Here is a 17,183-nt window from a genome sequence, read left to right on the forward strand (position 1 = left end):
TCAGTCACGGTGCACGTGGAGTGTGTGTGTCCAAGATCTCACGATCGTTTGGCTGGCGGTGGGAAAGGGTGGAAAATTTCTTCGTGGTGCCATGGGGTATATAAGGCGTGGGGTGGTGGGTTGGGTGGAGGAGCATCAGCATCAAGTTATTATCAAGTCTACTACCACACTTCAATCTTCATCTTCAACTCCACCAAACTCTCCATACATCTTCGGTGTTCCCAAATCAAACAACCAGCCACCAAAATGAACAACTTCGACTGCCACCCGCGCGTTCTCTCGCTCTCCTCCGCTTCAACCCCATCTTCTTCTATCCCCACAACACCCTTCTCGCAATCTCGTCGCCAATCCCACGAGTCAGCACACGACGCCCACCACTTCGTCAATCAGGAAGAGAAGACACAGCACAAGCTCAACCTCAGCATCAAGAAGATGTGGGAGGGCGTTAAGAGACACGCTGTTGAGCACCACAAGAGCGTCAACGCTGCGTACATGGCTAGCTACGGATGCGGCACTGCGACTGCAGCGAACACTACTGGCGGAAAGGCGTCGTAGGTGGGGAGGAGTAGAGAGAGTGGAGAAGACGAGATATGGACGAAAACTGAGGAAGAGGAAGAGGGGGATAAAACCGACGAACCGATGATGACCAAAAAGTGAATTTCGAGCGACAAAGGTGGATTTTCTGGTGCATTATACCCCGACGAACGATTTGTGGCGCCGAGGAGGAGCTGGCAGTAGCTTGAAGACTGTTGTAATATCTAATAATATATGTGCAAGACTATGTTCAGTGTTGCGTTGCTCTTGCCGATGCATATATAATAGCTAAAGCGATTGAAACCAATTGTAAATTCTGCTGCTCATACACAAACGCCTACGCACTGTCAGAATTTGACGAAAGACATAGTACATGAGATCATCTCAGTACTCGTCGTCCGACTCTTCTTCGACGTCCGTTTCTTCCTCTTCCACTTCACTACTCTCCCCTTCCGTTTCCTCTTCATCCTCGTTCATGATAACGCCCAGCTCTCTTCGCCCTGCCGCATACAGTGCTTTGTCTTCCTCTTTCAACTCCTTCACAGTTCTGCGCATCGTTGGAATGAGAACGTCGATGACAAAGTCTTGGAGCTTTCCCCCAAAAGAGTCGTATTGAGAGATAAGCTCGGGTACAAGCTCTTCCAGTCGTGCGCGCAGATGTGCGTCCTCGTTGGTTATGCGCCGTAGTTCCTTTGGAGAATACCGAGGGTATGGTTGTATGCTGTAATCAGGATCGTCCTCGTGCTCGATGCGACCAATGTCGCAGCAGGTGTGTCTTATCTCCAAGTATGAGAACGCAAACAGGCGGATATATTGATGGATGAGTCGAGGGAGGCCGAGTGTGCTTGCCGCTCTGTCAACCCACAGGGTCAGATCGAGGAATGTTCCCGTCATGAGAAAATATAATAACTCGACGTAGTCGTCAGGTGCATAAACCCAGAAGTTTCCCAAATCTCTCGCTGAAATTGTGTTCTTGAATCTTTCGCAGATGAGAGGGAATTGCGGACACGACCAACTGTTCGCAAATATCCCCTTCCAAAAACATGAGAGAAAGTCGCACCCAATCCTGCTACATCCACATTCGCATTGGTCAAATATCTCCTCTTTCACAAGAAACTCATAGTCTTCGTACGTCCAAAAAAAGCCCATGATAGTAGAATCATCGCAAGTCGTGCCCATGACTTCAGTCCTCAGACATTCAGCAGATTGCCAAGCCAAACAATGTACAGCAGTGATGTTCGTTCCTGGCCATGTCTCTCTCAGATTCGCGCCTCTTGAGAGAAGCCATCGAACTACTAAATTACGCTCGGTCAAACACCCTGATCCGATACCCTCCATGTATTGCGTGGCCAGATAAACCAATGGCGAGCAGGCTGTATCCTTATTGCACGTGAAGTTCTCTTGACTGATCTCACAAATGCTGGCCAGTTCGAAACTTTCGAGTACACTAAGTCTTTGGGATTTCCACATGTGTGGCATGTGATAGAGGCTTTTCCGTTTTGGCCAATAACGTGGGGGCACGTCTACCGCCTTACTTGCAAGTGCAGTGAGAATGCAACCCATATGTGCATCTGGTAAGCTTGTTCGAGCGCTTTCACAACAATATTGGATGTCATGCTTTTCCATCAGTAGCTTGAGCTCGTGCCTTTGCTTGATGATATGACTTAACACGAGCCGGATAACGTCAGCATCGGGGGTTCCATAGTGAAGCGGCCACTTGAGTTGAAGCGCGTCCTCGAAGTGGCCAATTAAATTGAGCAGTGGTCCATCGCGCGTGTCCCTTTGTGACAACCAAAATTGCAACATGTCCGGTCGATTTGTAGCGGCTGAGAACATGAGTAAAGTTTGATTGGGGTGACACGCATCAGAGCTAGGGTCTTCCAGATATTCAACCAAGTTGGCGTTGAGCAGGGCTCTGCAGCCATCCATCCAGCCAGTAATGGTAGAAATGATTAGGGCGTTGGTGAGCGTTTTGGCATCCAGAGTGTGTGAATACCTGGGTTGATGTAAGACCTCCTGGAGTTGATGGTCCGATTTCGTAAAAGTCGCGTCCAGTAACTCGCTGTCATCTAGTAATGGACTGATGAAACTTTCGTAGCGAATGTCGGCCAAGGATGCTAACCCCTCTTGGCTGCTGAACGCTGTTCTCTTGAACATAGCCCCAGTTATCTGGAGATCTTGTTCGAATAGTGATCTTAGAAGACTTGTGTGGAAGCCCCTGTACTGCACAGAGGCGTGATATAGAAGCAATTGGTCGATACATGTACTGTCTATGCTTAGCGTTGTCACACTTCGAGGCGGTACGACAGCACCACGAAGTGATAGTAAGGCTCATTTAGAAAAAAGGTCAACGTCAACTTACAACCCATTATCGTCCGTCTGGAAAGCTTCGCTTGGCATTATTGAAAGGAGAGTTTTGAACAGATAAGTAAGGTTCTCAGAGGTGTCGGCACAATCTTCGGAACGTGAAGTGGCAACGCAGTTGCAAAATTTCTATATGGGTAGTCAGCTTTCATTGCGTAAAGATAAGGGCTGTAACATGCATGTAGAAGCGTCGATCCATTTGCTAGCCGATCATGTGGTGACGCCTGCCTGAGCTGGAACATCCTAGACAGTTTCTCGACGTCGCCCCGAAAGATATTCATTGGCGTGTCCATGCTAGAATCAACGAGTGCTTCGACAAACACGAAAGCAGGAGAATTCCAGCCAACGATTCGATGACACTGCAGAGTCTGCGTGAATCCAGCGTTGTTGAGCCTGGTAAACGAAAGCGAGATCCTCCTCTTTAGAACCAGACTACACAGGGTAGCCTTGAACTGCAGATCGGTTGATATGTCCGGAAGCGAGTAACGAAGACACTGAGGGTCATGAACAAATCTTTGGGTGTATGCAACAGTGAGAATTCTCGATATATATCCAAGTGCAGAGGTCTGTGGTTGGCATGTACATGGAATTGCGTCGGAGCGTCGTTGCAACTTTCGCGTTCTTCGCTGAACGCCCCTAAGGCTCACAAGATCGTCGTCCAGCGTCGTGCTTTTCGCTGATGCAGCTTGCAAAAGTTGTTCTTTGAAGTTCCGAAAATCGGCGTGAAGATTTTGAACACTGTGCGACGTAGCGGAGAATCCCGATTCGAGCATTTGTGACTGTCCAGCGAGCTGAAGACTTGTCGCATCGAATACATCGCGTTGCAGCTGTAGATTCGAGAAGTGATGTATGCTTTGGTCCATGGATAGCTGGGTGTAGTGCAACCGAGCAATCTCAGAAGCCAACCTCTGTTGGTCGATGACAAGGGCGAGTAGCGCAGTCTGTAGACTTTGCTGTATGGTGTTGAGAACATCTTTCCAGTATTTGATGTCAGCTTCTTTGAACGGAAAGGCCAGCCGCTTCGTCAATCTCTTCAAGCTCGACTTGATCCCACCGCTCGCTGCTTGGTCATCCGGCTTGAGCTTCTTCCTAATAGTCGCGATCGCATTCGCACACGACACGATGCCGGTGCGTGTTGCTGATACTGGTTGGGATGGATCCACCTTCCCGATGACAGATTCAAGTTGTTCGAGAAGGTTGGCGAGTTCCTCCGTTTCCGCGGCGATCTGTTCACCCTTGTTCTTCGCTTCTTTGACGCCACTGAGGTACCATTCCAGGCCTTTGCAGACTTGTATGGCGAGGGAAACGACACCGACGGCGCTGCCGGTGATGGAAAATGGGTCTGCCATCGCAGACCTCGATGCACGGAACGTGGATGGAAGGAGAGGGGAAGGAAAGCACACGAGAGGAGCGGGGCATGAGGGAGGCTGAGGCTGAGGCGCAGCGCGTGCATGTCAGGCTGGCAGTGGGCAACCACTCACAACGATCTCACACTCATCGGTGGAGGACACATATGCAGCCACCCTATCATATGGAATATCCCGCGGCGATGTACTGCATAGACTGATCCGCCTATCAAAATAAAATGCGTGTATTCCTGTATGCCCTATGCGTCCATGTCAACGAGAAAGAAAAGCGGCTTAATGTTGCGCAGCCAGGGATCTATGCTCCTTGTTCGGACGCGATGAATCTTCATCGTCGTCGTCTGAGTCAAGACCTTCCAATTCGAACTCCTCGGCGTCTCTCACTCGACGATCGACCCTTGTGTATCCATTGATGTGTCCATTCGCGTGACCGTTCGTGAGGGGCGCTTCGGCATCGGCTTTGTCGTCTTGTTCCCAAGTGTATACGGCGTAGAGGTGGATGAGCATGTTGACGACTAAAGATGGATTAGCTTCAGATAGTCGTGAATGTTGTCGGGCGACTTACAAAGGAACAGCAAGAAAGCGATGCTGTACAGAATCAGCACATACGACACATGCGTGACGTTCGCGTCGGATAGCAGCTTCATCTGCTCTTCGGTAGCACCCATGAACATGAACCCACCCGCCATGAGCAGGAACGGTGTTAGGTACTGGAAGCTGTTCGGGTCTGAGCCATCGGTTGCGACAGAAGCGCGGTCCTTGAGCACGAATGAGATCTCGATGATACGCGCGGCACCTGCGGCCATGAGGGTGTAGCCAAATATGGTGTGAATCATAGTCGAGATTGGCAGATGTTGCGGGTGCGCAGACATGGCCCAACCAGTCATCAAGATGATGATACCGGGGATAAGGTTGCGCTTCGGCTGTCCATTGCGCTTTCGGCTGAGCCAGACACCGACCAGTCCGGCAGCCCACCATACGATGCCCATCGATGTGTGCTGAAGGTCGTTGTGTACCCACGGTCCTCCCCAGCGGTGTTCGGTGAACGTGTTGACGCAACCCCAGGCGGCGATGACGAGCGAGTCGAAGAATTCCTGGCTCCTTCCGGTCCTCCGCAGCCACATCTGTCCAACCAGAAGTAGAATCAGGAGAATAATGCCGTATGCGATGAAGGCGCTGCCCATAATGAAGTGCGCCAGACATTGTCCGGTGTGGTCCGCTCTGCAGAAGCCGAGTGCAGTAATTCCTCCAAAGAGGAACTGCACCCAGGTGACCACTGGCATAGCCTTTCCAACAACACCGTGCGCCTTCACTACCACGCGCCGTATCTTCCCATTGAAGCCTTTCTCCAGGTGTAGCTTCAGGTAGATGCCCATAGCGACTTGGGACACCAACATGAGCATGATGACAGGGACAAACTGGCTGTGGATGTTGTCGGTGAACTGCCTGCCCTTGTGTCTATGGCCGAGGAAGTATCCGATGATTGCGAGGACGGTTCCGAGAGATTGTACCGGGACGTGCCATTTGGATCGTATTATCTAGCCTTGCTGTCAGCTGATGCTCTTGGTTCTCGATTGGAGGTAACTTACTCCTAATACCATACCAGTGGGGAAGATGATGCCCCAAGCCACCGTTTGGATCAAGATGTGCGTCCATAGTATTGAGTCCTACATCGACCATCAGTCTTGCTGCCTCAACCAGGGTGGTCGAAGTGTCAACCCACTATTGGGTCAGGTGATATGGCATCACCATCTGGGATCGCATCCATATCGTGGTCGTGAGCTGTGACTGCTGCGGTGTAAAGCAGCGCCGCAAGGGCCGCTCTTGTAGGGAGGCCCATTTCGCCGTGGGTATTTCTGAATAAGATTCGGGTCGCTGCAGCTGGCGCCACGAGCAGGTGAGTATCGTGGAATCTGCAGCGTTGAGAGTTTCACAATAGCATCAGACGCGTGCTAAGGTGGGACCGAATGGGGAGGCGAGTGTGTTCATTGTTTCCCTTGCAGGCGTTGTCGCAATCTCGTGCTTACGTGAACAGAAGGCGCCACTGTCATTGGCTTCCGCCACACTCCGACCGGGCGATCAACACCATCATCTCCGACACCATCGTCGCCCTGCAGCTCCAGCTTCGCCATTCACGACATGACTTTCGAGAAGGGCATCACCGAAATCGCGGACTCGGATGATGATCTGATGACGTCGTCACCTGGTGTTCTTCCGGATGAAGCGGGCGACAAGCATTGCGCAGTGTCCAATGTTCCGTACCAAGAGCGACAAGACGCGTCGCGCGAGGTAGATGGCCTCCAACAAGCATTCGCCGAACGCGATGCCAGCATAAACGAAGTCTTGGGCGCCGATTCCACCGATTCTCCAGTTGATGTCGACGCGTCGAGAATTGATCAGACTAACATGATACCCAATGAGACCACTGCAGCGCAAAATGAGGAAGGAGCGACTGTCGAAGGTGCCAGCCACGGCCTGGGACTCCATACACAAATACATCCACAAAAGCCAGTATCGACGACCAAAGACATGTCAAATGGGCCTCAAGTGATGGTCGCTCCAACTGAAAACGGGGATCCAGTTGCCAAGGATGTCGAATCTGACCCCTCAGCCCGCGGTGACGAACAGCAGCCACTTGTAAGCCATGCCAATCCATCTTCTGCCGAACAGGAAGTAGCTGAGGCTATTCAATCCACAATGGCGGATGCGCCGTTGAAGGTACCAGGTGCTGCTGCTCTCGCTCCATCAGAGTTCAGCGTCGATTCTGAGTTCCCAAACGGGTCAACATGTCAATCGCAAAGTACTGTCACACTCGCCAGTCTGCCTCGTGAGTCGAAAGATGATTCGGGTCGAGCTGTAAAGCATCATTCGGTAGATGGACACATGAGCGACAACGTAGTCTGTCCTAGATCAATACTTTGTAAGTTCACGCGCTCACATACGTTAGGACCGATCTCGGCCGACCTCAGCAGCCGCCAGCATGCAGTCGAATACGACAAGGATTGCATTAGGCTCGTCAGGCGACGCAGGTCCTGCTGCGACCATGCCGGACGACTACACCAGCTCCACGCTCCATAGGGCTCAAGACACTGAAGATACGCCTCCTGATGCGCGAATGCACATCAACACTAGCGAAGCTGCCATGATCGAAAACGGATCTAGCTCTGAGATCGGCCAGGAACAAACTTCCCGAAGCACATCCGCGGACCAGCAACCATCCGCAGAAGAAGTGGCATTGCCGAGAGAGAGCGCAGGCTCAAGTTTTGGTGCTGGTTCACCAATCGCTCAACTATCTACCCATGCCCAACCACACGCTGACGCCCAACGCTTGTCATTACCCATCCCAATACCTCCATCGAGAACACCACAGGAAATCACTCTTGACAATCTGAGAGCCCAAAAAGCTGCACTCTTGGCTTCTCTCGGTGCGCTTCCAGCGATCCAAGTGCTGATGGAAGAGAATGCCCTTTCAGATGCCGAATCAGGCGATGCTAGCGATGAACCTACTGAGACTGATGTCATGGCAGCCGCAAACAAAATCGTGAAAGAGCACATCAAATTACTACACGAATACAACGAGCTGAAAGATGTGGGTCAGGGGTTGATGGGCCTTATTGCGGATCAGCGGGGCGTACGGATAGTCGAAGTTCAAGAGGAGTTCGGCATCGATGCGCAGGACTGATCGCAAGTTTACCAGTGTGCTGTGAACGGCAACGGGAGTGAGGAAGCGATAGACGACGGCGTGAACTAGGTGTGACAGGCGCAGAACGAACACGGCATCTGAGTGTCAAATAAACCTTATACTGTATGTACTTCCTCTTTCGCTCTATATGCAATCTGCCGTTCTCAGGCTACACACCACTGTCCCGTGCCTAGTTCGACTGCCCGCTGATCCGCCACGCCAGGCTCGGGGCTCCAGCTCGCCGACTTTGCCAATACCAGCTGATGCCTGTCTCCATCAACAGACTTGGTGGCGATCCTTTGCCTTGACACATCTTCCGACGGACCCCAAGTACAGGTGGACGCGATGAGATCAATTGCGCGATACGAGCGCATCCTCGGTCCATCTAAGATGCGGCTCATCCTCCAGATCTGGTCCGGGCCTCTCGAAGCCCGCTCTCTGCGGGTAGCGACAGACTTTGCGCACGGACCGCGAGCCGTGTGGCAGGGACGCGTTTGGCCAGATTGCCGGAAACCGGAGAAGCACCGATTGGAAAGGAAGAATTCCAGAAGACTGGATCTCAAGAGACAACGCCACATAGGTTTACTTTTGCGACCTGCAGAACGTGGATGTATTTTCACAAGAGTTGGGTTGCAGATTATGGTCAGCTGAGCCAGAATCCTCATACGATGTTCCATGACTCTGCACATTGCCATTCGGTCAATGTCGGCCACCAACACCTCAGCATCATCTTGGACGGGAATAATTGCAACCATCGTCTTGAATAATTGCGGGTCTTCCTCGGTCATACTCACACATGTAATCAGGGGAAGCGACGGAAGCTACGATCGTACCCCGAATACACCAGCAGAGTCGACCCCATGTATCGATGTGGTCTCATGCGGGTATCAGCATTGTACGTGTACCAACTCCGTCTCAACCACCGGTGAATATCAAATGCAGACCTTGAGCCGCAGCGCCCAGCTTTCTGCAGTGATTGCAGGGAAGTGGGAGTGCAGGGGCGCTGTCCATCCGTCTGAGAGGTCGACTGACGAAGTGGCGGTGCAGATTCTGCGTCTTGGTGTGGAGTCGGATGTCGCGCATTCATGCATTCGCGTCGACGAGTTCCATGAGCGCTGAAGATCCGCGGCCCCACGCAGGAAGGCAACCTTGGGAAAATCTTGAGTATCCCAGCCCTCGGAGGTATTATCGCGACATCTATGTTCATCATCACTTACATGTCATGAAGTCGGCGACCGTCCACTACCCGATGAGAATAGTAATCGTCTTCAACACTAACAAAACCCGATATTCTTGTTACGTTCGACGATACACGTCAGCCGTGTAATTTAAGGTTTAAGATGACACTTACTTTCGGGTAGGAGACAGATCTAACTTACATGTGGCGCTCTGAACGTCGGAGCCCAGAGTGCGCAGTGTCCCGCTGGTTGATACCAAGCTAGGAAGCCGATCCACTCCGTAATGCACGTCTACTCGCAAACGCAAGCGAGGGTCCTTCGGAACACTTGGAATTACTAGCGGGTAGCATCTACACGTGGTGATTGGCAGCTAGAGCATGGCAGGACAACCCAAGCCGCTTGCTAAGTTGACAGCTCCACGGTGCATGCCGTCCCGTCCACTAATGCCATCCTATTGCTAGTCAGTCACCCATGGTGAACTTATCGGTAGTTTGCAACGTGCTCTCTGCAGCGGGCGTGCCTCCTTTCCAGGATCAGTAGCGATATATGGGTGTTTTGGAGACCCTGAGCCCTTCTACATCAGGACCTTTCTGACCGACTTCTCCTTCCCCAGCCTCGGCGTTACTTACACCACACAATGTCGGCTACCGTCCAGGACTTCCAGCTTGCTGCTCTGGCTGCCGGCTTCACGATTGGGTTCGGGTTCTTGACAGTATGGGAGGCCGTCAAGCAGACCCGGCGAAACCACAGCCCCCTCCGATCAGCCTACATCTACATGATATGGGGTGAAATTCTGGTCAATGTCATCATTGGTATCATTGGATGGCTGTTTTTAAACGATGTTCTTGGGCCGACGTGAGTTCCCGGGCACTACAGTACACGAAAACGAGTCGAAGCTGACAAAGACCACAGTGTTCCGGTCCTGTTCTTCATCCTATTCTTCTGGGTGTGGGAGATCCAACTGCTCATGCAAATCATCATCAACCGCATTGCCCTCATCGCAGAACACCGAAGTACCATCCGCAACCTCAAATGGGGAACAGTAGTCCTCATCACCAGCATCAACATCGCCGTCTTCTGTATCTGGATCCCATCGCACACCGTCCCGCCAATCAGCGAAACCTTTGTCAAGATCAACAACGTCTGGGACAAGGTCAGCAAGGTGCTCATCTTGATCGTGGATGCAGGCCTGAACTGGTACTTCCTACGAACTGTCAAGATCCGTCTCGTCGAACAACACGGCCTGACCAAATACGCGCCGCTGGTAGGCTTCAACGGCAAGCTAATGGTTGTCTCCATCGCCATGGACGCCCTCCTCATCGGTCTTATGTTCCTCCAGAACCAAGTCGTATACGTGCAATTCCACCCCGTCGTCTACATGGTCAAGCTGAACATTGAAATGTCCATGGCCTCCCTCGTCGTCCGCCTCGCGCAAGGCAAGCCGCAAAACGACATGAACCCCGAAGAATTCCACAGCTCCTCCGGTCCCGACTCGCACTCCCGCTCCAACGCGCGCTCGCACCAACCGCACTCGGTTCAGCTGACCAACCGATCGAAACGCAACACGACGAACATGCGCAGCGCGGGGCTGAGCAAAATTGATAGCGATGAGAGTCTGGAGCTGGGTGGTATCCAGTGTACGACGGATCTACACATCACGCATGAGGACAGGAAAGATTATATCGACAGGAAAGATTTCATAGAGGGCAGCTCGAGGAGTAGCAATGATGCGCCGGCGCCGAGTGTGTTTGGGGATGAGACGCCCTTGAAGCAAGGGGCGAGGGTACGAGAGAGGTCGATGTGAAGAGTTCTTTCATTTGTTTTGTTTGAGCGGTTGTAATTAATGATACCCGTGGATATGTAATCACAATTGGTAAATACAAGGACGTGTCCATGCACCAAGTCACAGGGCTCATTACCAGCTTGGACTAACTCGTCTACTCACTGACAAGTCGGACGTCTAGCCCTCTTTTCCAATGCCGGTACCAGTTCGAGCTCTTCTCTCCCCCTCCGGCGGCTTTCTGGCCCGTGCTCAGCTCTTCAGCGTGCGCGCGCTCCGTCTTCACTCTCACTTCAGCTCAGACACAACAATATGACTGCCGCCTATTCTCCAGTCTCGCTTATCTCGCTGCCGGTAGTTGATCCGGAGGCCGAGCGCACGTATATCAATATCGCTCCACCTCCGCAATCCAACGCTTCTACTCCCCACCCGTTCGCAGACAGTTTCCACCACAACGACCACCACCACAACGACTGCCACCACCACCACTACCTCGACGCGACACATCCAGCTACCATGGTAAGGTTTCTCCTGCGTTTCTTTTGCTTTTTCAGTCATTTCCACTGTCAACCGTTTCTTTCCTTGTGTCTCAACTCATTTCCACCGTCTACCTTTCTTGTTTCGTTTGTCGCTAGACATTTACAACGCCATACATACTGTTCACACTTACTATTCTTCGCACCCCAAGTCGTTTCTACTGTCATTTCTACTGTCTAACCCTTACTTAGGCACTTAGTCACTTTTGTGAGACACTGGCGTCACCTACCGCGACAGCAGCTTGCTTACGACTTCGCCATCCTTGACCGCGATCGGTTTCGCCCTCGTTCGCTGTAGATGTTATCGTGACTTCAACAACGAATAGTAGTAGAGGAGGAGTGTAGGATTGAGCCTCTGCTCGCGGTCTGAGTCTGGGTCTGGGGGCTCTGCCGTTTTGGTTATGGTTATATGTATCGTCGCGCGCACGATCAAACCTTGTTGGACTCTCCTTGCACACATAAAATGACCAATAGAACTTCAATCGCAACCAAGTCCTTTCCTTCCATGTGTTCTCCTTCATCGTGATGTTGCTGGTCGCCTAATCCTCCACATGACGTCAGTCGCGCCTCCGCACGCGGCGCGACTCTCCTCGACGCGTCGGGAAACCTTCTCGCCACACCATCATGTCTTCCTCATCGAACACTGCTCTCAAAACGCTCATATCACGTTGCGACAATAATAGTCTCTATGACTACACGTCGCGCTTCGTTCCAGAGCTGGCTCTCCTCGGCTACACAGATGTAGCAGCGCGCCTGACAAGCAAACTCAACAACTATGACTTCTACCACGACCGACTCGGAAGCCTTCGGCCTCTTTGGTTTCTATGGGATCTGCGTGCGAAGGAAGATGGTGTGCCATGGCCTGATGGAGAGGAAGATAAGGTGCGCCGGGCTGTGAGGGACAGACGAGCCAAGACCAGCAGCGACGATGCTCGAAACAGGAACGACGGAACAATAACATCAGACGATGTAGAAGAGCAGCTTCGGTTTACCGCGAAAGAGTTTGCGTCGAAATGGTATTACCCGACTGAGATGCCAGGGCCAGGTCTTGCAGAAGCATTCCATGCCCACGAGCTCGATCGCTCAGCCACCACTTCTCAGATGCTCGATGGTGCGATAGATGTCATCCATAGCTTTGAGATTGCACGTCCGGCACCTAACATCCGAGATGCGAGAAGCGGGCTGGTGAGCATGCTGGACTTAGTCTTAACGGTTGAGGCACACTATGAACAGCACGGCATGCGCGAAATACAGCGTAAGTCGGGCGCCCGGACATCCCATAAGATACTGCATTGGCTAGCGCACAGTCTTGGAGAACGGTCGTACGAGACTCAACCAGCGATGGAGTCCAGGCAGGCATGGAGGCTGTACAAAAGTGGAGCGCTGAGACAACAACTCAACATCGATGAAGCAGCGCTCGCAACCTTCGCAAAAGACTTTGAGAACGCTTTGACCGAGCGACTCACAAATGGTCGAACTAGAACGAGAGCAGATATGTCCATGCAAGAACTCTTGAAAGCGGCAGAATACAATACAAAATACAATGCCGAAGCCAAAGAAGTCAATCCCGAGCCCCCCGAAACCTGGCTCTTTCACTCTCCAGCCACCGACTCGCAGATTGAAGAAGCCGAAACACGGCTCAACACCACCTTGCCAGCCGACTAAAAGACCTTCCTCAACATCAGCAACGGTTTTGGTTCTCCTTGGGGGCACCCACTAGGCGACCTTCAGACGCCTCTGCATCCCATCGACAAACTACGCTGGCTCGACCCTGCGGAAGAAGACTACTTTACCGACCTCACGCTCGACCTACCCACTCGATGGGATAAATGGCCTTTCGCACCCCCTCCAACTAAGAAGGCCTATGCTTGCGACGAAGTCACAGAGCATTTCCTCATCGGCCGTGCATTAGAGATCGGTACGCAGGAGATTGACAATACGTGGCTTCTCCCGCCTTCTACCATTACGCCGATAAAGCAGGCTGTGAAGAAGATGCTGGACGATGAGACACTGGGGGAGCGCGAAAAGAACAGTGTAAGGGTCGCGATCAGGGATTTCGCGGGTAGCGAAGAGGAGTGGGAGGAGATGGAATGGGCGTGTGTTACGTGGGCTAGTGGAGGGGTGGCGGCTATGTATATTTATCCGGGGTTTAGGGCGTGGCTTGAGGATCTTGTTGAGAAGGGAAGGGGAGGGTTGGATGCCGAGGAGGAGGAAGATAAACAGAATATGTTGAAAAGAGGCATGTGGCTGGGGAGGGTGTTTGAGAATGGAACAAGCGGGGATAAATCGGACGCTGAGGAGTTGCCGGGGTGGTTGAAAGACGCGATTAGAGCGGCGATGCCAAAAAGAAGATGCTGAGCACGAGGAGATGCAGCTGTCGAACCTGTAGTCCATGTCACGGAAGCGCAGCCCGGATTGGAGTAGATACTGGGGCCTCTGGACTCCTGGCTTTACGAGCTCTCCATGTGCATGGTCCGTGCTCTCATGTAACGAGAAATGGTGGGTATAAAAGCCTTCGTTCCTCCTGCTCCTTTCCTTCTCTCATCACACAATTCTACTTCTGAAATATCAAAACTCGCTCGATGCTTCTCGATGGCTGTCTCTCCTGCGCTTTTCGGTTCCAAGTCTGGAGAGGCGTGATGCATGATCGATCTATCACCCGAAAATGTCCGCTGCCCTCAATAATGTGCAAAGGTCTACTCCGAATGTCATAAGTTTGAACTCATGGTTCAGCCTTTGGCGTCTTTGAACGAGTGCTCATCAAGGTTCTTACTCAAAGAAGCACAAAGAGATCTTCATGAGCCACCACTGTCTTCCAAACTTGGTGGCCGTCAAGATGATGAGCTTTCCCCGATAGTCTTGGTATAAAAGGGCATGAAGCAACATAATATGGCCCACCAAAAACATCAAGCGCTCGTATGATGATTTTGGGGCGCCAGCCAGGTATATATACAGCTCTTCTTGGGCCTTTCTCCTACCACATCGACATCCTGGACCAAAACTAAAAAGAAAATTGGGCCAAGTTCATGTCCTGGGCGCCTCCTTCTTCTCTCGAAACGTAATCGCTACTATGCCATGGCTGGAAGGAAAAAGACTAAAATCGTATGCATCAGTTGCTATAGGCACTCCAGATCTACCGTTCCAAACACTCCTACCTTTTTCCGGAACAGCCAAAAGTCATCGCTATCGTACATGAACCAGACATTCTATCATCAAATTGCCGAGAATAACAAAAAATGGGGCTTGATTACATTGATGATCTTCCCCGCTGCTCCCCGCTGCAGGAAGTGGATATAAAAACGCCTTCTATATCTTACCGTCCTTCTCTCCTACATTTGATTCTACAAGCTTTTGTTCGTTTTCCGGAACCGTATGTGAGCTCCGTGGTGTCTGCGTCTCCCTCTCTTTTAAAACTACCTCGATTCAATCGCATGTCTCTGGCCTGGCTCTCCAGAATCGTAAAATTCCCAGCTATGTCTCTGTTCGCTGCAGTATCAAGGCATATCGTCTTGCTGCCATGAAAGCGCGTCCAAGACCCAATTCGAAGATAGAATTCTCCCTGCTGCACTTCAAGATCTACGCTCTTTCTCCAAATCAAAGAGTGCACATTACGATGTCTGCTTCTCAGCCTTTTCCCTAAAGCAGGGTAAAGTTTGCTCATGTTTCTGGAGACGTCGCCGCCAGCCTACTATACTGTACAAACAATGGAAGCATAAAAGCTTCACCATTCAAGAGCACGTTCCTGCATCCTAAGGCATACGACCTCTTCGTTCCTCCAAAAGCTCCAACATATGAAGCTATGTGTGCGACTTCTGCTTCTTTCTCAATATTCGATTTAGCGTTGGCATATTCCCGGAGAATTTAGCGAAAAATGAGGAAGAGGAAAACGATTGTCATAATCACCACTGGTTCAATTTGATGTGCCTGTCCGTTTTTTGAACTTGCAGCTATCCAAAGGATCGAAGTACAGTTGCATGAGGAAAAGAATGAATACGCCATGATTGCGTGGAATCAAAAATGGAGAGCCTGAATCAATACCTAAACAGATTATGTGCGTCCTGCCTGTTTTGAGCTATGCCAGAGACGTATATAAGATCAACATTTCTCTCACTCACTTCATTCTCTCAATCCAACTCTGCGTCGATGTAAACAACCAAAAAATATAAGCAGAGAGATCATGAGAATTGGCGAGAATCAAAACTGCGAATGAGCGGCTTAATGTCTGGCCTGCTTCGACTATTCCCGACCTATATTAGGATACCGCTATTCTTCTATACCTCCTACGCCTTCTTCATCATCCATTACTGCGTGAAAAAGACCAAAAGCAACTCAAACCAAACTGATGAGAAGTGAGAGATCAAAAGTCGCAAGAGCAAGAGCAATGTCCGCTCTCCGCCGCGCCTAGCTACAAAATCGCATTAACACCAGCATATGGTCTTCTTTCCTCTGCTTTCCTACACTCTGTACCCGAGATACTCACCAAAAAAGCTCGGCCACCAGTTCATGGGAAGCAGGCGACCAAAAGACTCACTCTTATTACCACTACTTGTCGCGCTGGGCTATAAAACACTCTGTTTTCTGCCTATGCTCTTGTCTTCTTCTCTCATACATCTACATTTAAACTCAAAACAAAAACCTACAGATACTGACTGCATGAGAAGTGGAGAACTTGAAAAACAATGTTCTTCATCTGTCATGTCGGAGTTCCTCGGAACGGGTCGTGGTGCATATAAATACACCCTCCTTTGCTTCTGCTCTATTCTTGATCAACAATACTCTGTTTTCTAAATACTAAAAGATATGCGCAAACTTCCATGAGAAGACTGAGTTCCAAAACGTTTCGACAAATATGCGATGTCCGCTCTCGGCGGAAGCAGGGCGTGTTCGAAATACTTCTCTTCTGCTTCTTTGTCCTGCCCTCTACCTACCCTTTCCGAGATGAATTACCAAAAGCATCGCTGAGCTTACTTATGACTTGACTTTGGTCGAGACAGAAAGCCCGTATCTAATTGACCATGTCCTGCCTTTTGCCCGCGTGGACGAAACATTACAGGACACCTCTGATGTGTTGCGCTCTCCTCATCCGCAAGTCGATCATGTATACACCTGAAGCATGGGAACAGTACATTCTATAGCGTGTCAAAAAAAGTCGTCAAGTAGTTGGGATGTTCGCGTGCGCGTCGCGGGCACACACATCTAAGTCCAGACAAGTGTGTCGGCAGAGTCGCGTGGTAGTGACGGACAGAACATATAAAGCGCCCTTCTTCTGCTCTCCCTCACTCTTCCTCTAAACATCTTCTCCATTTTCCAAAAGACCAAAAACGCAAGATCGCTAGGTCATGAGAAGCAGACGACCAAAAACGGCTACCAATTGTTACATGCCTGACTTGCTTCAACTTCCAAAATCCATACACTACACTGGGATGATCTCTTTTTCGCCTCTCGCTGCTTTTTTACAACCGAAACTCTGAAGGGTTCTCAAAAAAAGCGGAGAGATAACATATGAGAAGCGGGGCCTTCCAAAAGAAACAACAGTCATCCCGATGGGAAAGTTCGCTCCAGCTTATTCTATTAAAGACATTTCGTCTGTATCTCATGGTCTTCTGACTGTTCAAAAGAATGGAAATTTTACACATGATATCAAAAAGAAGAGGCGAGATTACCATGAGAAGCAGACGGCCAGAAACATCGTCTTTAGAGCGGTCATGAGTGCGGTGCTCATGGCGAGGTGAGAGGGGTATAAGA

The 17,183-nt window shown here is 50.8% G+C and overlaps 5 protein-coding genes across 5 annotated transcripts; 3 read left to right on the forward strand and 2 right to left on the reverse strand.

Moving 5' to 3' along the window:
* Positions 1 to 918: 918 nt before the first annotated feature.
* On the reverse strand, positions 919 to 4,247 carry J4E88_006279 (uncharacterized protein; the record flags this gene model as incomplete). The annotated part of the gene is made up of 2 exons (XM_049399907.1): positions 919 to 1,309; positions 3,679 to 4,247. The coding sequence occupies 2 exons, from the start codon at positions 4,245 to 4,247 to the stop codon at positions 919 to 921; spliced, it is 960 nt and encodes a 319-aa protein (XP_049254218.1).
* Positions 4,248 to 4,538: 291 nt separating this feature from the next.
* J4E88_006280 (uncharacterized protein) lies at positions 4,539 to 6,102 on the reverse strand (the record flags this gene model as incomplete). The annotated part of the gene is made up of 4 exons (XM_049399908.1): positions 4,539 to 4,777; positions 4,828 to 5,800; positions 5,852 to 5,929; positions 5,986 to 6,102. The coding sequence occupies 4 exons, from the start codon at positions 6,100 to 6,102 to the stop codon at positions 4,539 to 4,541; spliced, it is 1,407 nt and encodes a 468-aa protein (XP_049254219.1).
* A 299-nt stretch (positions 6,103 to 6,401) lies between these two features.
* Positions 6,402 to 7,944, forward strand: J4E88_006281 (uncharacterized protein; the record flags this gene model as incomplete). Its single annotated transcript, XM_049399909.1, has 2 exons — positions 6,402 to 7,157; positions 7,210 to 7,944. The coding sequence occupies 2 exons, from the start codon at positions 6,402 to 6,404 to the stop codon at positions 7,942 to 7,944; spliced, it is 1,491 nt and encodes a 496-aa protein (XP_049254220.1).
* Positions 7,945 to 9,759: 1,815 nt separating this feature from the next.
* J4E88_006282 (uncharacterized protein) lies at positions 9,760 to 10,926 on the forward strand (the record flags this gene model as incomplete). The annotated part of the gene is made up of 2 exons (XM_049399910.1): positions 9,760 to 9,977; positions 10,035 to 10,926. The coding sequence occupies 2 exons, from the start codon at positions 9,760 to 9,762 to the stop codon at positions 10,924 to 10,926; spliced, it is 1,110 nt and encodes a 369-aa protein (XP_049254221.1).
* A 1,136-nt stretch (positions 10,927 to 12,062) lies between these two features.
* On the forward strand, positions 12,063 to 13,103 carry J4E88_006283 (uncharacterized protein; the record flags this gene model as incomplete). Its single annotated transcript, XM_049399911.1, has 1 exon — positions 12,063 to 13,103. The coding sequence occupies one exon, from the start codon at positions 12,063 to 12,065 to the stop codon at positions 13,101 to 13,103; it is 1,041 nt and encodes a 346-aa protein (XP_049254222.1).
* Positions 13,104 to 17,183: the final 4,080 nt, after the last annotated feature.

This window comes from Alternaria novae-zelandiae (genome assembly GCF_023758075.1).
Source record: "Alternaria novae-zelandiae strain BMP 2774 chromosome Unknown scaffold_12, whole genome shotgun sequence".
Classification (NCBI taxonomy): Eukaryota; Fungi; Ascomycota; class Dothideomycetes; order Pleosporales; family Pleosporaceae; genus Alternaria; species Alternaria novae-zelandiae.